Source organism: Poromitra crassiceps, assembly GCF_964638095.1.
Source record: "Poromitra crassiceps genome assembly, chromosome: 5".
Classification (NCBI taxonomy): domain Eukaryota; kingdom Metazoa; phylum Chordata; class Actinopteri; order Beryciformes; family Melamphaidae; genus Poromitra; species Poromitra crassiceps.
In genome coordinates, this window is record NC_139642.1 from 41730308 (window position 1) to 41756924 (window position 26617).

At 43.7% G+C, this 26617-nt stretch overlaps 1 protein-coding gene across 4 annotated transcripts in view; it reads left to right on the top strand.

Annotated features, from left to right (window-relative positions):
- tenm4 (teneurin transmembrane protein 4) overlaps window positions 1–26617 on the top strand; it is a gene marked incomplete at both ends in the record, with an annotated part of 173254 nt that overhangs the window by 1045 nt on the left and 145592 nt on the right. For all 4 annotated transcript variants that reach the window (XM_083637873.1, XM_083637874.1, XM_083637875.1 and 1 more), the window contains one exon: window positions 1096–1368. In XM_083637873.1, the coding sequence (XP_083493999.1) occupies window positions 1096–1368 (273 nt within the window). The remainder of the gene's footprint in view (window positions 1–1095; window positions 1369–26617) is intronic.

Consider the following 26617-nt stretch of genomic DNA (forward strand, 5'->3'; position numbering starts at 1 on the left):
GGTGGCCGGGGATTGAATTTGTCATGCCAGTGTTAAAACATGCATGGCAGACACATCTGCCCATCACATGTGCACATCTGCACCGCCTGGAGCAAATATATTATTTATCATCAAAGTTCTCATCAAATGTCGTGGCACTGTCTAGATACCCTGAAATTTAGGTTAAGTTCAATTTAGGTCTGCAAAACTTTTTCTGTAAATAAGTGCTTAATTGTTCCTACAGGCACAATTGGCCGTGTCTGTGGGTGGGAAGTCGGATTAAGGGTATGTGTCCTCTGATTGGCCGGGGTGCCTGTTCGGGGGGGAGGGGAACTGGGGGGGGGGGATGTTGCGTTATCCTCCCACATGCTACATCCTGCCGGTGAAACTCCTCACTGTCAGGTGAAAAGAAATGTCTCGTGACTGCACATGTATCGGAGGAAGCATGTGCTAGTCTACAACTCACCCAAGATCGGGACAGCAGGGGGAATTGGCCAAGTACAATTGCGGAGAAATGGGAGAAAAACTGAAAAAACTTGATAAAAATAAGTGCATAATTGTGTCTGTAAATTTCCAGCAGGGATCAAATTTGCAGCGATGCTCAGATCAGTGAGGTCTCCTGACCTCCTGTGTTTAATTAATACACATGATCTCAGTAGAGGACTTATGAGAGTGAAAATGATGGATCATGATTGATATTAATACAGTCCATGCCTCAGTTTTCAAATGTGCCATTTAAAGGCACTAGACGTTCAGTTTGTTCATTTGAGGTAAGAGTGCCGCCATTATCTTTGCTTGATGTTAATGAGACAGGCATGTGATGCTTTTTTCAAGTCTTTTACTCTTGACTTTTGTGTCCAAATGAGTTGCTGGTTATCTGGAAGAAAACAAAAAACGAAAAGCACATCTCTTTGAAAGCAATAACATTTACTCGCTATGAATGCTAAGTGTGCTGTTGTTTCCATGTAACTCTACAATTAGTGCTTGTTTACATGCATCGCAAGGCCAGGGTATTGCTGTCATCTTCCCCTGCAACAAATACACTTCATTATGTTAACTGATGCTGTAAGTGGCAGATTGAATTTTCTGAGCTGTGTATTTATGGGCTTGCTGCAGGGGCAGACTTCTCTCTGCGAGACCTCGGCTTTGGCGAGGCGCTGCCGTCTCACGTGGCGTCGTACAGGGGCGAGATGGGGCTGCCGCACCGCGACTACTCGGTCAGCGTGGGCTCGGACGCCGACACGGAGACGGACGGCATCATGTCGCCCGAGCACGCTGTCCGATTATGGGGCCGCGGCAACACCAAGTCGGGCCGCAGCTCCTGCCTGTCCAGCAGGGCCAACTCCAACCTGACCCTCACCGACACTGAACACGAGAACACAGAAAACGGTAAGGCCCGCACACTTTCACTTTCACTTCTCTTCTTTGCCCTTTGCCGATCTCGGCAGTCGGTACACTGCTGACCGATGCTGCGATGTGTCTTGTGTGGATTTGATTTCGGTGTTGAAATGGAATGGATTGGAATTCGCCCCCCTCTTTTTCCCCCTTCTTAGAATTACATGCCATGTCTTTGAGACTATAAAAACATGGGAAATTTGAGACTAGAGGATGATTATGATGGCTTGAATTTGTTAGGTTTCTGATCATGCTCAACTGAAAGCCACACAACCGCAAGATGAGCCACATCTTTTCTGTCTTTCTAATTGTCTGGGTAAGTTTTTGACCCCCGGGATATAACTACGGTACTCCAGTCTGACTAAATTGAAGTTGACAGTTTTCATTAAGCTCTTTAAATCTCTATTCATATTCATTGGAAACTTGGCTCTCGACCAACGTATTTAGGCTTTGACCTCTGGAAGAGAAGACATTCAGCAATATTCCAATGCAACTGAACTTTGGACATTTTGCTTATACCATCTCGCCTTCAGTACATCGTAGCATGAGCAGTTTGTTCTCGCATGCTGGCTTTGTTGCAGTGTGACTCTCCATGCATGCGGGGAGGTGGCTAGGCAATGGTTTGGCAGGTGCCTCTTGGTGACATCAGTGCCAGGAAACAGGAAGTCATATTTATTGGATTCTTCTGCTTGTGGGTTGGAGTTTCTAATTTGCCCCCAAGGGCTGGATGAGCCTGTGTGCTGGCTCAGAAGGTCACTTGAGCTCGGGGAATATGTCACTATGAGACATGTCAAGTGCAGACCCGATTAAGATTGTGTGGATACAGGAAAATGCCAGGAAATAAATAATAGCCAGTCTGGTGGAGGTATTCATATTCAAATTGGAGATCACTGTGGCGTAAAGTCATGATATTTAGGAGTTCTGTTTGAAAAGAGGAACTACTATTTGGATAATTGGCTTGGGCCCCCCAGCGCTTTTTTGCCGGTAAATTCGCCTGCGATTTATTAATTACTTGGATGGTGTGTGGATACACTGCTGAAAGGGAAAAAGCTCTTGGCGCACACACAGTGAGGAGGGAGGCAGTACCCAGCATCAGACAGCTTCCCTTCACTAACATAGCCCTTATGTGTAAATATTGCCTACTCCTTTTTTTTGTTTACTTGAATTCCTGTGCAAAATTGATTATTTCCTCTCTTTTTTGGACGCCAATGTGCTGTGTGGTTTAAAAAATAAGAATAAAAAAATAAGAATAAAAAAATAAGTTCCCTTGCACATTATGCAAAGTTAAACCCGAACCACCTAAATCATGCATATTAACTGGAAGATTTATGATACTGTTCCCAGGATCCTTTGGAGATAGAGGAACTCATCAAGGGCCCACCGGCGAAATTCTAATTGCCCTCGCACAGCCTTGCAGAGAACCTTGTGAATAGTTTAGCATTTCAGAGTCTGTCACATTATGTATTAGCTTCTTATTATAACTGACAGAAGTGACTCGTGGAAAGCGGAATCCATTTGCCCGGATGATTCAGGGAGAGAAGGTGGCATCGCCGTGCTCGATCATGGCAGATGCCCAGTGACTTGAGTTTGGGTGCATTGTGCATAATTAAAGAGAAACCCCGCGGTTGGCTGCTGAGGGCTTGATATGCGTGGATGCATTGTTGTGTGCCCTGTTGCCGCAGCATCATGCGACTCGTGTTTGAGTGAAACCCAACGAGATCCTAAGTAGCTTTTTATTCCAGTCACCCAAGCAGAAAGAGCACTTGCATTCAGCATTTAATTCAGTAATGCAGTAATAACACACGATTTATATATGGCAAGTTAATTAAAATCCATGGAGCTGGCTTGCTTGTGTGTGCTTTAATCTCTTTAAAATCAACAAACCATTTACTCCGCTTTAATGCATTCAAGCCGAAGGGCACGTTTCCTCTCTCCACATGTGACTTACTTGACCCTGCTTTTAATGCAAATAAGTCATAGCCATTTTTTTTTTGGCGGGGGGGAACAATTTCCAAGACGCTCAAGTGATTTTGAGGCATGTGCTGTATAAATAAAAAACCCTTGGTGATTATTGCCCGCTGAACTAATATTCATTCTAATTATGATATTTCACACATAATATTACTCAGCCGTGTTCGCCTCGGATTGATTCTCCAGCACGCTACTGTACCACGCTCCACCTCCACCACGCTACTGTACTTGCATCCGGTTTGTGAATGTCAGTCTATCGCTATGCATGGGTCAATCTCAGTCTGTGGCATTTCATCCTCAAGTGGTGAGTGAGTGATTGGTATTACGTCAGGCACAGATTGTTTACTTGCGCGCGCGCGTGTGTGTGTGTGTGTACTGTATATCTGTGTCTGTGTTAGGGTTTTCACACTAGGGGTGTAACAGTAGGCGTATTGATACCGAGGCTTTAGATTCAATACGAATGGCAAACTAAACAACCTTTACATAATGAAAATATGAAATAAATACCGGTAAGTTAAAAATAATAATTATTATTATTATTATATCAAGGAAATTTCTACTTGTATCGAAAACGTAGCCAACCATGACACCACTGTGTTGTATCGAACTGAACTGTGAATTTTGTGAACCGTTATTTCACACTAGCCGACTATCAATACCAATAGTCGACACTGTCACTGTGCATCGTTGTTGACTAATCTTTCATCTGTGGTTTTAGCAGGGTGCAGTAACAAATAAGCAGGGTTGGGGAGTAACGGATTACATGTAACGCCGTTACGTAATCTGATTACAAAAAAACGGTAACTGTAATCTGTCACAGTACATTTTAAGATGTGTAATCTAGATTACAGTAACGGGGGTATAGTAACGGAGTTACAGGCGGGATTACATTCGCCCTTGCCTCTTCATTAATTTTACAAAATAACAACAAAAAACGGTGTAGCCGTGACTGACTGTGACGAGGACGAGCGAGGCGGAGCAACAGCATCAGCTGCAGGCAGCATTCATGATGACAGAGGCACCCGCGTCTGTGGTGCCTCCTCCCACGAGTGCATTCATGGAAATATAACAAGCATTTCACTTTTACGTTCGCTCAGTGTTTAGACAGATCAAGCGTCTTCCACATGAATTCTACTGAAAATTATATTTTCAGTAGAATCCATGTGGAAGGCGCTTGTGTGTCAGCTGAACGTTACGAGCTGCCAGGCAGTGGAAAATCTGCATTGAATTTCTCCGCGCTGACACCTGCGCTGACAAACGCTGCTCTAATCTGCATGGGGCGAGAGGTTTTTACTTTCACTATCTCCTTCAGATCACCTCAGCCTCAGCTCGCCGCGTGTCGACTCGTGTGTGGGTGTCGCTCTCTCTCTCAATCCATACGCAGGCAGCGCGTTTCTCCTCTCCCTCTCTCTGTCCCCCTATCTCTCTTTCTCTGTCCTGCCCTGTGGTCCACTAAGAGGAGGTGCAAGCAAGGTTAGTGTTTCACGTCGTGTTTCAAGATTAAAGCAACAAGCTGCGTCTTCCACTCCACATCATGAAAAATACCCATAACGTAAATTAAAGTGGTCTTAAAAATAACTCTTGTTGTATTCTCCTTAACTTCATGTTGGTAGGCTATAAACATTCTTATCTGGTTATCAATGGTAAAACATGCTTCATCTAGTTAAATAAGGGTTTTAGGCAGGACTCTTGACCAGGACTCCCTGGAAGAAGAGATCTTTTATTCCAATGCGACATTCCTGGATTAAAAAAAAAAAAGTAATCCAAAAGTAACTGAAAGTAATCCCTACTTTACTTTTAAATAGTGGTAATCGGATTACGTTACTAAGTACAATTTTTAACAAGTAACAAGTAACTTTAAGGGATTCCTATTTAAAAGTAACCTACCCAACCCTGCAAATAAGCAAGAGCAACTAGCAGAGAGAAACATGTACGTCACATGCTCAGCTACAGTCAAGTCAGTATAGCTTCAACATTAGCAAGCAGAAATGCCCACAGAGTGAACAAAGTAGGCAGACGAGACGACAACATAGATTTGTCTCAACAGTAATTTTCCTATGTTATGTCGTGTTAGATAAACAGAATTGAAGGTATTTAGAGACAGAAAGACTCCTGCTTTCCCTGCAGTCAAACAGTATCTCCAGCTCAGAAAAGCTTGCTGGGTTTAGTCCAATCAGATTGCGGCTCATTTGTACTGTAAAGAGCCTCTCGGAGCAATTTGAGGTCTCTGCTAATTCACGTACCCCCAGGTTGGTCCCGCCTACATTAGTTAATCCTTTACTTGCTGTATTTGAGACCTATTTGACAAGAATTGATCATTTTTATTGGGTGAAAAAAATATGATATACCTCGTGACTAGTCGACTATTTTTTGGGAGTAGTCAATGACTACTAAAATGCAGTAGTCGTGAATGCCCTAGGCCTAGTATGTGTCTGTGTTTGAGTGGGTGGGTACATGCATGCATTGTTAATGTGTATCGTTTGGTTGGTGCTGGGATAGATTTATGATGCATACGTGTGTGCGTGCGTGTGTGTGTGTGTGTGTGTGTGTGTGTGTGTGACCGACCTACCCTCCATCCGAGGCCCTAGAGACCTCCTTTGGGGCACTTAGAGCTTGGGGCGACTGCTGAGTCAGAGCACATCCTACAGAGGCTGAGCAGGGTTTGGGGAGGGGGCTGCTGCTCTGGGGTTTTACCCCATTAAGGCTTATCCAGATGTGTGCTCTAATCCCAACATTCCCCCACTGCCATGGTTGCCCCATCACGTCTCCGTAACCATGACAACCAGCCATGCAGATAGGCAGGGGGGCCTGTTGTTATTCATGTGTACCGTAACCTGCAGAGATAAATAATGCAGCTTAGGCCTACACACTGCCTGTTGATAGACGACAAAATGTAATTAGTTCCAGTGAGTGGTTAGTTGTGTATTGCTTTTGCTTTCCCTTCCTCTTTCCTCATGGGAGACCTGTACTATATTGATTAAGGAGAGATATACAGTATACAGTATATATGCTTTGATCTTGCTATAACATGTAATGTATGTAGTCGTCGATGTAGTCCTTTTATAAATCACTGTTATGCGCAAAACATACAAATTTGCTATACTGTCTTCTAAGTATAGATATTTTTTAATAAAAAAAGTGATCATACATTATGGGACTCATCTGAGTAATGACTTTAGTTTTTAGAGATTAATTACTATTATTATTATTATTAGTATTATTATTATTGCTGATTACTCACTCTAGGTTGCTGTAGGCATTGCTGCGGGGTGAGGCCTCCAGTGAATTATTTTTGTGAAAGGGAAAGTTGCTCCACTACCTCCACCTCCTTTTTGTTTTCACTAGCAATCCCGTGCACTCGATTCCTAGGCTCGCCCACTGCGCGTGACATATGCAGCTCGTCCGCTATGCGGCCATCACTGATGGCATCATCACGGATGACATCACTGATGACATCATCACTGAACTTATGTCTCATCCAGGAAGGATGACATCACTGATGACATCATCACTGATGACATCACTGGTGAGGTAATTAGGGCAATTACCTAATTAAAATATCCGGCTCCGTCAGGTCACCCGCACGTGTGCTCTTTACACCCCCTGAAAGTTTCAGCCTGATCGCACGTAAAACGGCATAGCTGTGGCCGGCCAAAATTCTGCTCACACACGCACGCACGCACGCACACACACACACGGACACTTCTCATTCTTATTATAGGATACTGTATGGCACAAGCGACTAGTCTAGTGGATGTTTATGTTGAGGTCTCCCCACCCACTTCTCAAATTGCTGAGTCAACTCTTTTTATTTGACATCTGAATTTCACCAGAAGTCGTGTCTTGTCTTTTGAGTGTTTAAGCACCAACAACATCAATGCCATTACTCTGACTTCGGTAGAGATCATGCAGTATAACATTGATGTCTGTTTTGTTTATATATGCCTGCAGTAGGCTTCATAATGAAGGTTCAAATATTATCTGTCTTTACTTTCACTTACAAGTCACCTGACTAATTTATATCTGATATACCGAGCAAGCATGGAAATAGCATGCTTTTGAAGTCAGAACACAAACACTTCTCTCTCCTTTGACTGTTTTGAAGAAGCAAGCAAAAAATAGCACTGGAAGATGAATGATGGTCTCTAGGTTCTCAATTCTGCCTAATTAAATCCAAGTCATCAATCAGCATTTTCACCTTCAAAGCACATAGTGGCTAATGTGCTGATGTGATCATGCTTTTAGTTGGGCTAAGATGAGTGATATGTCTTGATGTTGAGTTGTCAGATGAAAGCAGTGTTTCCATGAAGATTCACCATGGACAGCCTGTTTTCTGCATCATGAAGATTCACCATGCACAGCCTGTTTTCTGCATCATGAAGATTCACCATGCACAGCCTGTTTTCTGCATCATGAAGATTCACCATGCACAGCCTGTTTTCTGCATCATGAAGATTCACCATGCACAGCCTGTTTTCTGCATCATGAAGATTCACCATGCACAGCCTGTTTTCTGCATCATGAAGATTCACCATGCACAGCCTGTTTTCTGCATCATGAAGATTCACCATGCACAGCCTGTTTTCTGCATCATGAAGATTCACCATGCACAGCCTGTTTTCTGCATCATGAAGATTCACCATGCACAGCCTGTTTCCTGCATCATGAAGATTCACCATGCACAGCCTGTTTTCTGCATTATATCACTTGTTTGGGGCGATCTTTATTCATCAAGATGTTCAGGTTTTTCTTATGCATTCATTGCTGTTGATAACATAATGTTCACATTGAGACATACGTACTCTATTTAGTTTATAAGAAGGTGGCCGACTTTGCTATAATGCTACTACTAGTACTAGTACTAATAAATACTTTTCTTAACCAAGTTACAAAACACAAATAAGAAACAAAAAACTCTTGCAGTCAGTGAGAAGTTCACAGTGACGAATCGTCGCCGACGATGCTTGGATTTGTTCCCTTATCACCTGCATCAGATGCCACTTGCAAGGTGGGAGAATCAGAAGAAACTTTGAACTGTTGAAAGATTGGGGTTAAGAGCTGCAGGGTGGCGCTCGCTTACTGAGTCTTTGAACATAGCCTGACTGTCTGCAAGGGGGCAAGTGTTCCTCATAGAAATGTCACAGCGCCACAAGGTTGCTCATAGTCATACTACTACTACTACTCAACTTCAGTGAGGGTACACGTCAACCATGTAGGGAAGTACTCAAAGAACTTCTGTTCATCTGTTCATTCCTATTTACCTAGGGTAGTCCAGGCCCTACCCACTTCTACCTTGCATGGAAAAGTACCTATACTGAGCTTGACGATGATGATTCCTTGTACCGTACTTACTTTGAGGAAAGAATTACCTCTTTGGTGCTTGGATTTCTCTATGTTGCATCTTTCTAATTAATCCTGGCAAACTGAAAACAGAAGTTTGCAAATGTCACAGAAGCATAGCTGTTCTACTGCTTAAAGCAGGGGTGTCAAACATACGTCCCGGGGGCCAGAACCGGTCCGCCAAAGGGTCCAATCCGGCCCACAGGATGACTTTGCAAAGTGTGAAAATTGTGCTCATTGAAGTCCTTCAATCCAATGTGATGCACTTGTGAAGCGGTACCAGGTTTCAGGAGCATTAGCCTGTTCATGTTTTCTGTATTCATCACTAAATGGTAAAATATTTTCATTACCCACCTTGAATATAGACAATTGCACAGTTGCCGTCAATTGTAATGCACAGTTACAGACAGTAGATTTGACCATTTGTTTGATGGTAGCCGAGATAACCCTAAGTGAAAATGTGTTCTTATAATGTACTTGTAATTATTTACACTAAAAGAAACAGGAACATTTTGATGTTTTGTCATTTATCTATTATACATTATTATTGATTTTCTTTGTCTGGCCCACTTGAGACCAAATTGGGTCATATGTCGTACGTAGTACGTACAGTATGTGTAAAATGAGTTTGACACCCCTGGCTTCAAGGATGGTTAGTTGTTGTACTGCCAACAGTCCAGTATGACTAATAGAATAACATCTTGCCTAGCTGGGTTTTCTTGGATGAAAAGGCAACATATCAGTTAACAGACAGATACCAAAAGGAATCAGGTCTGAAATGTAGCCACTGGGGCATCTGGGTAGATTTGAGGTAAAAGCACTCACCTACCACCTCAGAGACACAGGTTCAAATCCTGGCAGCGGTACTTCCTGCTTGGTCAGACGTTCCTACAGACACAATTGGCCATGTCTGTGGGTGGGAAGCCGGTGCGGGGGAGGGGAACTGGGGGAATAGCGTGATTCCGCCATGCGCTACGTCCGGCTGGTGAAACTCGTCAGGTGAAAAGAAGCGGCTGGCGACTGCACATGTATCCGAGGAAGCATGTAGTCTACAACTTTCCCCAGATTGGCAGAGGGGGTGGAGCAACGGCCGAGAGAGCAGGGGGAATTGGCCAAGTACAACTGGGGGAGAAAATGAGAGAAAAATGCGAAAAGAATAAGAAATAAAATAGAAATGTAGCCACTGGTTAAGGAGATGTTGCTGTGAATAATTATGGGGCAGACAGTAGATCAGACACTTTGATGCTTTGATACAAGCCGGCATGTTATCTTGTACAGTTGTTACTCATTTAGTCTGGCCACTTTGCTGCGGTAAAAGTGGCTCATTGGCTCACTTCAGTCCGCTCCCTGCAAGCTCTGCCATTGGCTCTGACCAGATTGACTCTGGCTCCGACCATTTCAGTCGGAGCGAAGGGAAATCCCTTTCCGCTCCCTGCATGTCGCTCTCAAATGCCTCCGCTGATGTGAAACAACAACAACAACGCTAGCTTCTACATGGTGAAAATGGCAAGTTTTGATGAAGATTTGGATTGTGCAATAAAGCACGCCTGCTTGGTACTTTCGGTGGATGTTGTAAAGATAACGGGAGCCTTTTCTCCTGCTAGACCAGAGTGAAAGTAAGAGGAGCCAGACTCTCTCCTGCGCCGGCACAGCGCGAAACGGAGATAGCCTGGCAAGCGAGACTACAGAAATAGTGAAAGGAAGCGTTTTCTTCAGGTCACGGGCAAGTCCCACTAGGAACGTCACGTACGCGTTCCGGCTCCGACGCGCTCGTCGGAGCTGCTCGCGGGCATTTTAGTCAACGTGTGTGATCCCACCAGGCGCGCAACGGTGTGTATCAGAAGCTGCCCAGAAGCGGCTTGATGCCCCGCTCCGCTACAGATACGCGGCAGTTCTATTTTTCAAGGATGACGCCTGGAAGCTGCGTCAATCTGCACAGAGCAGATCGTTCAGCCCGGAAGTCAGACACAGCAACTGCACGAGAATCCGGTCGATTTTCATAATAAAACACCGTGTGCAGACCCAATACCGACTCCTTCTCCTTCTCCCACCTCCCCCTGTAGTCTTTCAAGTAGACAAAGAAATGCAAGTTCTCCTCCTGCTAACAGGCACTGTATGACAAATAAAGAAATAATTTCAGCCTACTTACCCATGGTAGAAGCACAACAATCAAGGGAAAATGACCAAATCAAAAGCAAGTCAACGACAGACTGTGTTGTTTGTGTGTTGTGCTCTTTACATCCACCCCATTGTACACACAGTATCGCGCGATCTCGTAAATCCCGCGCGATCTTGCATCAGCTGCCAGGCAGCGCTCGGAAGCGCTCCGCTTCTGAAGCGCGTGCTGTGGGACATGCCGACGTGCAGAGGACGGAGCAAAACCGCGGCGCAGACGGAACTCTGCGCAGACGGGCCTGGTGCGACCAAGTGCTTCAGAAATCATGTCCACTCCAGAGCGCTTCCAAAGCGCACAGACACAGCGCTTATTTGTTGCTGTTGAAAGAAGTGACATTGATAAGCAGCGCGCTCTTCTCCAAAAGTTGAACTTTTCTCTGCTTGAGGCGCCCAGAGCGCTCCGCCTAAAAACACTAGCCGTCGAGAGCAGGTGCGGTGCTGGGAAGAGCAGCGCATCATTACCATTGAGAATGAATTGCAGCAAGGTGCTGGCAGCTCAATTAAACGCTTCCTGTTGACACGGCCCCTTACTCCATAATTCAGTAGCAGATGGTGCCAAGACTTTTCACATGTTTTCAGCAACTAATTTCTAACACGTGTAATGTGTTTAGAAACAAATCTCTGAATTTGGTTTGCAGGGACTTTAAAGGAACACTCCGCCCATTTTCAACCAGCTTTGTATCATTAGAACATCAGTAGTATATCAGAAAACTGTAAACGGTTTTGAAGTCTGTCATTTAATTTGACAGTTATTGAGTGTTAAAGTGTTATTGAGTGTTGAGTGACATCACTGGTCCACACTAACTCAAATGAATAACTCATTAACTCAAATCAACTCTCAATAACTGTCAAACTATTCATCATTCATCTAGTTTGACAGTTATTGAGAGTTGATTTGAGTTAATGAGTTATTCATTTGAGTTAGTTATTGAGTGTTAAAGTGTGGACCAGTGACATCACTGGTCCACACTTTAACACTCAATAACTGTCAAATTAAATGACAGACTTCAAAACCGTTTACAGTTTTCTGATATACTACTGATGTTCTAATGATACAAAGCTGGTTGAAAATGGGCGGAGTGTTCCTTTAAACATTATCTCTGTTCTTTACAAAAGCCCCCCCTCACTGCTGCCATGGCAGTGCAGCCGTACCGCAGCAAACTGTAGCCTACTCTGACAGTAGATTGTGCATACTGAGATAGTTGCTGTTGGCCACGCCCTCCTGAGGTGAATAAGCAAATGTCTCATTTAAGATGCGTTTTCTCTTTGAACAGATTCCCTGGAGGCTCGCCACCATATTAGGAGCCTGTGGGGTGACGTGACATCACACTTCCAATTAGATCAGACGTTTCCTGTATTACAGGGCTGGATTCATTTGGCCATGCTTTACAGCAGTGTGGTAGGACCACAGAGATGGGGTTTCTCAATGTGACCTTGGAGCTCAGAGCAGTAGCACACGTCCACGCGCGCGCACACACACGCACGCACACACACATGCGCGCGCGCAGGCAAGATACATGTGCAGTTTAAATAAAGAAATAAACACAATTTAACATAAATGATTTTGTTTAAAAAAAAATCTATCCTCGTATCAAAATAAGCACAATAGTGTTATCATGGTCTCCCTGATTTTGGCTTTGAATTAAAATGGATGAACATTCAATCCCATGCACACAAAAAAGGCATGTAATCTCTCTTTTTATTTAGATCATAATGTTCGATATGGTGCATTAATCCTTTCTGGTCTAATTCATAGTATTTATGAATGGACTTTATTAGTTTACATAAAGTCGCTTTCAGGTGATAGGAATATTTTAGTAAATTATATAATCATAAATGTATACTCTTATGGCATGGTGATTGTTAGTGCAATGCAATGAACTCACACACTCCTTGCATATTTTGAAATGGCTTAGTGAAATATTGAGAAAATCTGCATACTACTTCAAATCAAAAAGGCTAACAATGGAATGGTGTAATAGACTATGTAGAGTGATTCTTTTAATGTTCCCTTGTAGCACTGCACTGCAGGGTTTTGTAATTGATGACAATCCTAGTTTGTTATTCTCCACATAATCTGTCCTGTAAGATCAGTATAAAATATAAAGATGATCGCTGCAGGCTGCAGTGACCTGCTCCTGCTTCTAAACAAAGGAAACACCATTGACAAAAAACATGACAATAATGGTACTCATGTGAAAGCGCTTTGGGTAGTCGATAGAGACTATTATGAAATGTGCTCTATAAATAAAGTCCATTTACCATATCAGAGCCAGTCTCCAAGTAAAAGCAATTACATACACTGATTATACAATTAGGATTAGCACTATATCAATTCAATTGTGGCAACAAATCGCCTCTTTAAAACACTGAATAATATTTTGCCACCTCACTGCCTTTTGGCATCTGTGACAGAAAGAAGGGAGACTGTGATCCTCCACTGTAGGGACAGTGTTTTGTGTCATTTTAGGATCTGTAATTTCACTGCATCAACAAGAGCTCCACATGCAGGCTGGCTCTGAAACGGTCACAGGCATCGCAGCAGCAGAATATCAGGCAAAACTGATACTTCAAAGAAATCACTAGCGGCTTCCCAGCTCACAGCCATGGTTATTTCCACCCCAAGTATTTCTTGTGAAATTATTTATTTGTTTTTACTTTTTTGGCAGCGACTCTGCTCAGATCATGGATTAGTGGAGATATTCTCTGGCTCATTTGCAGGCTAATTTGCTGGGTTTTAGAGGCCCGTGTGGACAGTTTTGGGCTCTTATCTGTGCAGTTGCATACGCGCTCTCTGCCAGTGCCGCTGACAGTCTAAACCAACAGCGCATCAGGGCCCATCTTACCACCAAGGCTCAGGGGCCCCACCACAGCTCAAAGTACCACACAGAGCAGGATGAGCCCTCCCCTAATGGAGGATCATCCAGACCATTCTCATGACTTCTGGTCTCCCTCTCAGCAATATCCATTTGATATGCAGTCAATTATTCATGTGCACATCGTCCTTCTTATGAACGTTCTCCCTGCTTCAAATGGCCTACAAGTCAGTTGCAGTGATGTGCATAATGTGCTCTTTTATTGTCCTCTCACACTTAAAATCATATGAAGCAGACATTTCAGTGATTTAGCCTGAATTAAAAGCCATTTTCATTGCAACAGAGAAGGTGTTTCTCGAGCAATAAAATGGTTCTGTAATTGTAGAGAATCGTGATCATCTTACCATGCCAATATTGGCATGAAAGAATCGCTTAAACTTGCTCATTATTTGCATCAAAATTCCCGAAAGCCTTGAATCAGGACATACTATAATCTCATACTAATGAAAGCAATTAGCAATTATTACTAGCAGGGCTGAGTAAGCAAGGATCATAATGTGCTGTTGCCCTTGAATGAGGAAAAAGTCATAACTTTCATTAACGGTCACCTCTCAAGAAAAAAAGAAAAAAACGTTCACCTCTCACATGTCAGTCTCAATACAGATTCATGATGATTTACTGCCAAATACCAGCTCTGATGAGGGGAATGTTCAAAGAACGTTCCCATGCCACTTATACATGTCACTGTAATAGTGTATACTTCAAAGTTTTCCATTTGATGTTTGGTCATGAGCTTCCATGATGGAAGATGGAAGACATTGGCACACATTGCTGTAAGCTGATCAGAAGAATGAATCTTCTTGTATCATGTATAGAAATTATTTGTCTGGGGATTTCATCCATGTGCAGAATGTCTAACATTTTCAAGTCAAATGTATTAGTCCCAGTGAGGAGGTGTATTCCAAGAGAAAACCACCACAGAATACCAAATGACTGCACAAGTATCTTGCAAACGGTTGAGCATAAAAACAGTAACATTTCATCCATGTGCAGAATGTCTAACATTTTCAAGTCAAATGTATTAGTCCCAGTGAGGAGGTGTATTCCAAGAGAAAACCACCACAGAATACCAAATGACTGCACAAGTATCTTGCAAACGGTTGAGCATAAAAACAGTAACAAGGCACAATATAAAAGTAAAGCTTCAGGGCAAATCTAAGTCGCAGATGACACTATGACAGCAATGGCAAAGCCTTCTTATTTTTTGTCTTTTTTTAGACTTGAAAGCAGCATCTTTCAGCAGCATGGGATACCACTACCAGATCAGTGTCTGTGTGGTTTAGCTGTATCATGCTTAATTATTTGCAATTGCAACATTTCCATTTTTGGTCTCAGTGTTGGTCAGTAATGCATGAAGCAGAATACGATTAAGGTACTTGAATATAGGAGTAGTATAGGATTTTCACACATAAAGACACCCCCTCTCTCAGTGCAAATAGCTAAGCACAGTGAAATATCACAGCATGTGCATGTTGCAGAAAATAGCTTGGGACATAAGCTTTAGATTTTTCTCCCCGCTCTCTCTTCTGTGGCTCCTCTAATGTACCGCTGTCACACTGGAAACACTGCTCTTATCTCAGCTGTATGAATTGCCAGCTTTTGCAGCAGGTCAAACTAGAGCTGCTTCCCCTCGGTCATCAAACCTCAGTGCTTCTTGGACTGTATGAATGACCAAGAAATGAAAGCATAGACACACTTAAACAATCTGAGTTGGCTGATTGCTTGCTAAGCAAAGCACTCATTGTGGTTGCAATAGGTGGGATGTGTCATTTGCTGCTGATGTGAGCCTCGGCCCAGATCAGCTGGGAACACTTCCATACTGAAAGCTGAGGAAAGGATGGCAACCGGAGGCAATTGTTTTCAAAATGTCAACTTGGACAACTTGTTCTGCGTAATAGAAAATGAATGGACTTCCGGCGGCCAGCTGCCTGATAAATAAACAATGACCTAAAGAAAATACTACATCCTCATAGTATAAGACCAGTGCAGATTTGAGATTGCAGTATTATTAGGCTTTTGCAGAGATTAACTTGGAATATGAGGACATACAAGTGTCGTTTTTTTCCTTGACCTTGCTGCTTTGTGCTATCTTTTGTGCTGCTCTTAAATGGAATGAAAGAGAATTTGTCCTCGAGTCTGAGCGATGACCCAGATGACCCTCATTTCATTTCATGGAACTGGCTGTTTCAAATTAAAGGAACTATTTGCCACCTTTGAACCTTATCTCTATCTATCCGAAATCAGGATATAGTGTGAAGAACAGTTGTTTTCGGTGTTCTCTTTGTTTCCGGGGGCATGGCTTCAGGATCTGCTCTACTTCAGCAGATCTTGTTATTCGAGCCACAGATTCTATTTACTCATTTCTGTACTATCCACGGACAGTCAGATCGAGAGCTTTAACGAGCCATAACAAGCCATACCAGCTTGGGGGGCGGAGTTTCTGCTGGCAGATGAATGGGGAGCTCCCATTGTATGCAATGGAGTGAAGGTAAACATTGTTAATCTGCATACCATACTACCAATTTTGTAATGATAAGTTGAAAAGTGGCTAACTTTTCCTTTAATATTTTAGTTGAAAGCACTTTTGCGTCAGACTTAGTCAACTGATTGTTTTCATTGTATTCAATAGACATCCCTGTCACTTAACCTTGTATACTGGGGACGGATTCCGTCCTTTTTAAAATTCGTATTACACAAATGGTATGACATTTAGCCCATGTGTGTATTTTGGGGTGGGGGAAAAAGTGACACTCTTCACGTTAGAGGACACGACCATTCAAAGTGCTATTTTTGAGCCTCCAGCATTTTTTTTACATAGAGCATGCATTGCCAAAAATCGTGCTCTCATCCTGGACCAGAGACCTTGAAATTGTCCAAAAAAGAAAAGAAAAAAGAGGGCGGTTGGTGAAAATTACATGGCCTCAAAGTCTTATGTCTGCATTTTCCGTTGTATCATGGGTTTATTGATACATTTGATGGTAAAAAGTTGATGGTAAAGTGGGTTTTTTTCAACTTCCAGATTTTTTTTGGATAAAAGCATGAATTCTCTGATGTTAGGCAATAAGCATTCATCCTGGGATCAAGGCTTCAAATTTGTAGTTTTTACTGTGTTTGAGTATTTTCCAGTATTTCCCCATGTTTGTCATAGGGATAAATGTCATGCAGTTTACTGTACATGAAGTGTAAACATGTGCCAGAAATGGGGAAATTGTGGAAAACATTAAAACACTGTAAAAACTACAAATTTGAATCCTTAACTCCAGGATGAATGCTTCTGTAACATCAGGTAATTAATAATTTTTGGGAGAAATGGCTGGGGATCCAGAAAAGGTGAATTTCTTTGCTGTTTTGGGGCTTCTTTCAATCTTTCTGGAAGTGTAAAGAGCACCCCTGCGGATGACCTAACTGAGCTGTATTTTTAATTAGGTAATTAGGGACGATTAATTGCCAAATTTGTGATGGCTGCGCAGATTAATGACCGAACTTGCAATGCTGCGCAATGGCTACGCAGCCCCCAACGATCACACGAGGACGCACATCACACTCGATACACTGCATGGGGATTCTACTAGCAATGTTAAGAAGCTCTTAACCGAGTCACCTCTGACTCAGCTTGTGATCACCTCTTTTGAGTTACGGCAAAAAGTACAACAATATAAGTGTTGTTGACATATCTCTTCCTGTTGTCACTCACACAAGTGCACAACTATAAAAAACGTGATTTGATACAGGCTCTCAAAACGCTATGAGGCTGGGAGTCAGGGGCGGTTTTAGCATCAGAGCTTTGGGTGGGCTCAGCCCACCCAAAGCCACTGAACCCCACTGAACCCCTAGGGGGGTCCGGGGGCATGCCCCCCCGGAAGAAAATTTTGTACAGTTTCAAGTAAAAATTGATCAAACTGGCGCACTTTGAGATCAAAATGAAGAGACTACATCTATGAAGAACTACACACATCCATATCTTCTTTACCGTTCTGTGGTTTTACAGCAATGAAAAAATAATTGTTTCCCTATATATACTATATATATTCTGCATACAGGTTACTATATGGTAGAATTATGCTTGCATAAATAATACCAAAATCACTTCAGGGGAGTTTCAAGTAAAGTAACATTTTGCTTTGTAGGCAAAACAAAAGTAAAATTAAATCAAAAGGGAACTTCCTAACTTATTGGCTGGAATAATATTAAGACAAGATAATAATATACTGTAAGCACTAAAGCAGGAGTTTGCAGTCAACTAGTTGAAATTAATATGTGGCAGTATTTGTGGGGGTCAAAATCTATGTAGGGTGTACCACCACAAATAGATCAGTGTATGGGAAACACTGACTATTAAATTGTGTGACTAGAAAGACACCAATAGATCTGAGAAAATGTACTTTAATTTTGAACAACAGCACTACAACGGTGGCATTACAAATGGTATTATGAAATTATTGTGTGAAAAAACAAGAATGCCACTTTTTTCATGAACTTTAAGCAGAAAATTAAAAAATAGTTTTAAAGCAAAAATAAATAATAAATAAAGATAATTTTAACATTGGCTCAACCAGCGCATCTTACTGACCACCAGGGGTCGTGGTCCTTAATCCCTTTTTATTACTCCCATGCCACTGGTACTGTACACAAACAAGGCTGTTTAAATATCTGCCTTGCACTCCCTTAGAGCAGGGGTGTCAGACTCATGTTAGGTAGAGGGCCGGATTTGTTCAACTGAGACCTCATGGGGGCCGGATTTTTTTTTTACTAAAATCAATTCGACTCATTTACCCATTTACTTAACAAAAGAAATACTGCTCTTTCCATTTCTCTTGAAACTGCCTGCATTCCGTGTCAACCTTTCTCTTTTTCGACAGCATCTTGTTCAGGGGCGGACTGGGATCATAATTCAGGCCGGGCATTAGATACCAAGCAGGCCAGGCCGATACGGGCCGACGCGCGTGCCGGCGTCAGAAAAATTTGGGCCGTTTATAGCTCAATTTGGGCCGTTTGAAGCCAGATGTGGGTCGTTTAAAGCCAGATTTGGGCCGTTTGAAGCCCAATTTGGGCCGTTTGAAGCCCAATTTGGGCCAAGTCCAATTTTACAATGAGATGCACCCACTTTAATCCTGAATAAAGTAATAAAACCACTAGTAAACCAGTAGGCTGGCCTGCTGTTCAGTGAGTGGCCTGACTGCGGGCACAATTTTTTTTTTTTTTTTTTTGCAGGCCAGGCCAGGCCACCGGGCATTTGCCCGACGTGCCCGATTATGCAGTCCGCGCCTGATCTTGTTGATTCTTTTGTTTTTTGGTAGGTAGCTGAATGCGCGATTCAATTCCAGCGTGGCATCATGGCGGCTTTGTTTACACCTGATGACCTACTGACATACTTCCTTGTAGTGCAGGTTAATTAACTTATGAATGAACTCTTAGCTTGCTTATTAGCCACACGTAGTTCATGATAATGGGGTGCAAATTTAATAATAATAATAATACATATATATATATATTTTAATATTCCAAAACATCTCGCGGGCCGGATGAAACCTGCCCGTGGCCCGGATCCGGCCCGCGGGCCATATCTCTGACATCCCTGCCTTAGAGGGAAATAACAAGCCTGTAAGAACTTTTATTGAGATACTGAACTAACATCACAGCAAGACATAAGTGATGCCATGCAAGCATGTTAAGCTATCGTCATCATCACATCAGACAGGCTGTGTAAAGCAGCCACTTGCGATTCTGAAGGGCTTAATTTCATTCAGATAACAAGGGACCCGTTTGAAAATGTTTGTCACTTATGCCCATATGTTTCTCAAAAAACATCACATCCATTTACACCCGCTTACTGCGAGCTAGCATGACATGGCTGGCTGGTGCCATGGTAGCCTACCTACCTTCCTCCAGTCCACCTGTTTGTCTGGCAGGCACAGCGACAAGTTCTTTTGTTTAGCCTACGACAACGTTACGTGCTAGGTTTGCATATCAATATGCGCTAATTAAGTAACTACTAACGACTCTGACTGCTCAATGCTCACCTCAGTTTCATTGATCATGAGTGGGGAGAACGATTGTGTGGACTGTGGAGGACCACTTCGCTGCTGTACTGTGTGTGTGACCTGTGTGAAGTGATGTGGGATTAGGCAGATAGATGGAGGAGGGAGCGCCTGCGCAGCCGCGGTTCTAGAAACTTTTCGGGTGGGCTGAACCCCCCTAAATTCTTGTCTCAGCCCACCCTAAGAACATAGAGGGGGGGGGGGGGAACATGCACACAGCGCATTGAGTGTAGTCAGAAACTGCTATTAATGACCACCATGGATTTGGAGAGGGATTAAAAAAAAAAAAAAAAAAAAAAAAAAAAAAGTTTTTTTTGCCTCTATTCTTTTTGGTGGGCTGAGACTATTTTTGGGTGGGCTAAAGCCCACCCAAAAACGGCCTAGAACCGCCCCTGCTGGGACTTATGGTGCATCGTTGGGGTGTTAAAAAGACAAAACAATAGCCAACAAGCAAGCACCTTGTAACAACCTGTGAATCTCTGTCCCCCTCGTGTAGCCCATCCTGACAAAGCTGCAGAGTTACTGTGTACCTTTCAGCACTACAGATGCACATGTTGTAACTCTCCACACAAAAGCCTGGGAAGATATATGATGCTTCATCACTACTGTATGTACAACTGGCTTTCATTAGCCGTTGCTGAATGTTAGCCGTAGTTAGCCTGTTATCATTTCAGTGGTTTGAGACAAATGAATTGTAATGGCCATCCATTTGTTTCTCAAAAATGACAATGTAATAGACAAAGATGTCACCTTTATTGTCTGAATGCAGGAAAAGTTATGACATCTTCAGCAGAAAGAGACAGAACACATGAATTTGAACTTAGACTCTCAACTCTCTATGGTCCGTCTCCTCTTTCCAGTCACGTCCTTCCTTCCCCTCTGTTGCAATCTATGATGTATTTACTGCTTTTCTGATGTCCTCCCACCCTTAGCACTTGTCCAATGTAGCAATCCTGCCTTCTACTCCACAGCACAATAGTGTTAGACAGTTGAATCTAAATGTAGTTCAGATAAAAAAAATGATATACTAAGAAGAACAAAAAAAATCAGTCACGTCTTTGTATTTTACTAGAAATCAGTAGGGAAACCTTATAAACCTGCTACTGTAAAATAACGCATGGTCACTCTCCTTACTACGGGTATGACATTGAAATGTGATAACCGTATTAAAAACTTTGTTAATGTTCAACATTCAGCATTGGTAAGATATAATTTGATATCTTCACTCCATTTTGGTCCTGGCTCTTTGACAGAATATTAAAGGGTAGTTCTGGTGTTCGGGTCTTTTGCTCATATCCACTGGCTATGAATGACTCTCCATCCACCCTGGACAACTTTATTTTTATTCATCGCCTCAGTGGAAATTCTGAATTGAAATAGGCTTACCTCGTTCCCACCAGTTCCAGAGATGTCATTTTCTGTCTGTATAAGTTATCTTTTATTATTACATTCTTGCCTACCTGTGTGTTGAATACTCACTTGGAATTTTCCACAGCAGAGACAGCAAAATGCTGCTATGAGGTCAGTTTTGCCATTTCTGCCAAAGCAATGTATGCAAACACCAATGCAAAGTTGTTGCAACGTCTCAGTGGCCCTAAGTTTTGCCATGATATGAATGATAAAAGCACATATAAACACTTTTGACATAATGGCCTTTTGAACTGCCATGTGCTCAGTGGGAGCTGCGAGGCACAGTGACAAACAGTGGGCTTTAATGTAAGCGAACACGATAACAAGTTGACCAAATCATTTGATCATTGTGTAAATACATATGCAGCACAGCAAATGCACACAAATTAAGCAAGAGGTGGCCTTCCCAGCCTACAGAGAATCTCCGCTCACTGTGTGCACAATTTCGATTCCAAGGGAAAGTTTTGAGACATAAAGGTTTTCCTTTTTTGTTGTTGCTTTAGCTCTTTATCGTCTTTCATCTGGATTGTAGCTCTTTCTTAAGGGTATAATTTAGCATTTTATTAGGCTAGGCCTGCAATGCACCGAGGAATGACAGGATGGCGATGGTGCCATCTTTGTTCAGCAAGGCCCCAGGCAAGCCACATGTAGCCCTAATGAGTCGCTTACAATTTCAGGCTCGGCTTGCTCTCAAACACCAAAAGTAAACTTTTGTCTTTTTTCCCCGCTCACTATTCAGGGACCTAAAGAGGATTGTGGGGTCATTATTTATTCATGCCATTGTGTTTATTCACCAGCCTCTGTGTGTGATGGCAGAGAGGGAACAGAGCAGCTAGTGCAGGCCCAGTCAAAGCCCATGATTATCCACTATTAGCAGTGTTGTTTTATGCTTGAAGTCGGCTCAGTTGATGATGGAGCCTTGATAGAGGCCCAGAAACATCCCTTTAACGCACATGACCACCATGTGTCGTGCACATCTTTGGGTGTGGACGCGTTCATTCGCCTCTTTCCTTTTTTTTTTGATGCCACTCTGCCTGTGCTGTTGGACAGATGAGGAGATATTCTCCCACTCTATCGGGCCAAAGCACTCATGTTCACCAGGAGAACCTGGAAGGCAGCCGTTGCACGCCTGCCCTGTAGGATGTTGTTAACAGTGAGAGGTGAGGAGATAGGAACCCTTTCGTTTTATCCTAGAACAAAGAGAGCCCCAGGGACGCCTGAATGGGGCTGCACGGAGGGATTTGGCAATGTCAGACCTCGTCAGATTCAAGAGAGCAGTAAAGTAAAGAGCAGCAATTTCAGGCCCGGCTCTTAAAATAGGACCGTAAAGAGTCTGAGAAATGGATCAATTAGTGATTCCTTACTTCCAGGAGATTGGTTTGAAGACTCTTTATTGTTTGGTATGCCACATTGACTAAGGCGTCTTGACATGACTCCGCTGGCCTGCACTTGCTGGAAGTGTCTTATGAACAGTCCTTCTGGGTGATACTCTGCCATCCGGAGGGTTTCTTTTTTTCTCTGCAGCCGATGCAGCAGAAGTGAGAGTTTGGCCCCAAATGGAAGATGTTTCCATCCATTTTTCTTGTGATTTCAATCTCAGGTCTTCAGCTTGAGTCATGTGTCCGCTTATTGTCACAGAGAAGTGGAAACAGATGGTGTTTTTCAGCTCGGCAAGGCATGGCAGGGCCGAGCCTCCCTCCAACACAGAGAAATGGAGTGCACTGGATGGATGAGAGTGGCAGAAGCCAGGCGGGGATGTGAGGAGAGGATGACTGGGGAAGGAGAGTGTGAGCCGATAATCACCCCCAGAAGAAATGCCATCTCTCTAGTCTCCGGCAGTCTGGCCCTCTTTTCATCTTCACAGGTGATACTCAGGAAAGCCAGCGGCTACATCACTACTCTGCAGTGTGCTGAGTGAAGCCTGTGTGCTACATCACTACTCTGCAGTGTGCTGAGTGAGGCCTGTGTGCTACATCACTACTCTGCAGTGTGCTGAGTGAGGCCTGTGTGCTACATCACTACTCTGCAGTGTGCTGAGTGAGACCTGTGTGCTACATCACTACTCTGCAGTGTGCTGAGTGAGGCCTGTGTGCTACATCACTACTCTGCAGTGTGCTGAGTGAGGCCTGTGTGCTACATCACTACTCTGCAGTGTGCTGAGGCCTGTGTGCTACATCACTACTCTGCAGTGTGCTGAGTGAGGCCTGTGTGCTACATCACTACTCTGCAGTGTGCTGAGTGAGGCCTGTGTGCTACATCACTACTCTGCAGTGTGCTGAGGCCTGTGTGCTACATCACTACTCTGCAGTGTGCTGAGTGAGGCCTGTGTGCTACATCACTACTCTGCAGTGTGCTGAGGCCTGTGTGCTACATCACTACTCTGCAGTGTGCTGAGTGAGGCCTGTGTGCTACATCACTACTCTGCAGTGTGCTGAGTGAGGCCTGTGTGCTACATCACTACTCTGCAGTGTGCTGAGTGAGGCCTGTGTGCTACATCACTACTCTGCAGTGTGCAGAGGCCTGTGTGCTACATCACTACTCTGCAGTGTGCAGAGGCCTGTGTTCTACATCACTACTCTGCAGTGTGCTGAGGCCTGTGTGCTACATCACTACTCTGCAGTGTGCAGAGGCCTGTGTTCTACATCACTACTCTGCAGTGTGCTGAGACCTGTGTGCTACATCACTACTCTGCAGTGTGCAGAGGCCTGTGTGCTACATCACTACTCTGCAGTGTGCAGAGGCCTGTGTTCTACATCACTACTCTGCAGTGTGCTGAGACCTGTGTGCTACATCACTACTCTGCAGTGTGCAGAGGCCTGTGTTCTACATCACTACTCTGCAGTGTGCCGAGGCCTGTGTGCTACATCACTACTCTGCAGTGTGCTGAGGCCTGTGTGCTACATCACTACTCTGCAGTGTGCTGAGACCTGTGTGCTACATCACTACTCTGCAGTGTGCAGAGGCCTGTGTTCTACATCACTACTCTGCAGTGTGCCGAGGCCTGTGTGCTACATCACTACTCTGCAGTGTGCTGAGTGAGGCCTGTGTGCTACATCACTACTCTGCAGTGTGCTGAGGCCTGTGTGCTACATCACTACTCTGCAGTGTGCTGAGGCCTGTGTGCTACATCACTACTCTGCAGTGTGCTGAGGCCTGTGTGCTACATCACTACTCTGCAGTGTGTTGAGGCCTGTGTGCTACATCACTACTCTGCAGTGTGCTGAGTGAGGCCTGTGTTCTACATCACTACTCTGCAGTGTGCTGAGGCCTGTGTGCTACATCACTACTTTGCAGTGTTCTGAGACCTGTGTGCTACATCACTACTCTGCAGTGTGCTGAGTGAGGCCTGTGTGCTACATCACTACTCTGCAGTGTGCTGAGTGAGGCCTGTGTGCTACATCACTACTCTGCAGTGTGCTGAGGCCTGTGTTCTACATCACTACTCTGCAGTGTGCTGAGACCTGTGTTCTACATCACTACTCTGCAGTGTGCTGAGACCTGTGTGCTACATCACTACTCTGCAGTGTGCTGAGGCCTGTGTGCTACATCACTACTCTGCAGTGTGCTGAGGCCTGTGTGCTACATCACTACTCTGCAGTGTGCTGAGGCCTGTGTGCTACATCACTACTCTGCAGTGTGCTGAGGCCTGTGTGCTACATCACTACTCTGCAGTGTGCTGAGGCCTGTGTGCTACATCACTACTCTGCAGTGTGCTGAGGCCTGTGTGCTACATCACTACTCTGCAGTGTGCTGAGGCCTGTGTGCTACATCACTACTCTGCAGTGTGCTGAGGCCTGTGTGCTACATCACTACTCTGCAGTGTGCTGAGGCCTGTGTGCTACATCACTACTCTGCAGTGTGCTGAGGCCTGTGTTCTACATCACTACTCTGCAGTGTGCTGAGACCTGTGTGCTACATCACTACTCTGCAGTGTGCTGAGACCTGTGTGCTACATCACTACTCTGCAGTGTGCTGAGGCCTGTGTGCTACTGCTGCCTCTCTCCATGCAAGCCTGCCTCCCTCCCTCTTCCTCCTTAGATGGATCATATTGCCCCCTCTGCCCCATGCAGGCGGATAGCTTAGCACTGACTGATTACCGCTGCATAATGGGGTGATTTAAAGAAGAGTGCAGCAGAAATGTTTGATCTTTGTGTGGCCCATGGCTAGTGCACATTTATGGAGCGTGTGACAATATTGCTAATCTAATCTAAATGTTCAACCCTTTTGCCATAGGCCAAACTTCTTGACTCCAAAGTGTTTTGCAGGCACCACAATATAGCTATTAATGGCCGGATAGTTTTTGCTTGTTTTGTGGGTTTATTTGGAACCATCCATTCATAATTGACATCCTACATCGCATCAAGAGCATCCAGCAGTTGTAAGTAATGGACGCTGGGTTTAAAGTGCTGATTGAAATGTTGTGGGTCAGCCTTAAATGGAGTTTTACTGTACCTTCTGTGGTAATGCTGTTTTATTACATGCAAATATAATTTCCATTTTCTCAGTAATGGTCAGGCCTACCTATAAAAATGCATATAAAATGGGTATTTACAATTTGTTTTCAACCTCACCATACATTATGTTGCCTCTCGGTTATTATGATATTGATTCCTAGCAGTTAAATGGCATTGTCAGTGAGTTTATTATTTTTCCAATGATGGTTCATTGGAAGCTCATTTCCCACTTCCTCTTCCTGTGAGTGGATGTCTGTGTGTTTTGTGGTGTATATGCATTTTTGCTGGGCTGTCAAAGTATGTGCCTCACTACAGCGTCCTGCAGGATTTCAGTTTGCCAAACAAATTGATACAATTTGTTGTCTTGTAAACCTCCAGTGAGCATAGTCTCAACGCCAGACCCACACGAGTTCTTACGCTGATACACTACGACGTTACTGCATGCTGCTGCAGAGCTCTCTCTGCGTCTGGGACACTTCTAGCTCCAAACTGCTGTCGGATTCCTGGCCAGTGATTGGTTCCCCTGAAATCATGGGGCCACCAATCACTTTTACACTTTCACTTTAGCGATCAGGCATGCCCACCCAATCTAACTCTGTTGTCTTTTGCAAATTAACCACTCTCTCATTGGTGCTATGACCTGCCAGTCATTAAATTTCGAACCCTCAACAGCCACTGCTATTTTGAGGGCTACGAAGTGGCAGAGACTCATTTATGTAGTATGTGTAGCGCAGCAATTCAACATAATATTTGAGTCTGGGGAGAGACTAATGATAGCTTTGGCATAACCAATAGTATTTGATGTGTCAAATCATCTAATAGTGTGATTCTACATCAATAGTTTTCCAAAGATGACACAGACATACCTTGCACAAGGCAGCCTTTCACTTTCATTTGATCTGTTTTGCAGAGTGCTGCATTAGGCCAATGACTTAAAAAAAAATCTGCGTCTCCCCTTGAGCTGCAAACTGTCTCATTC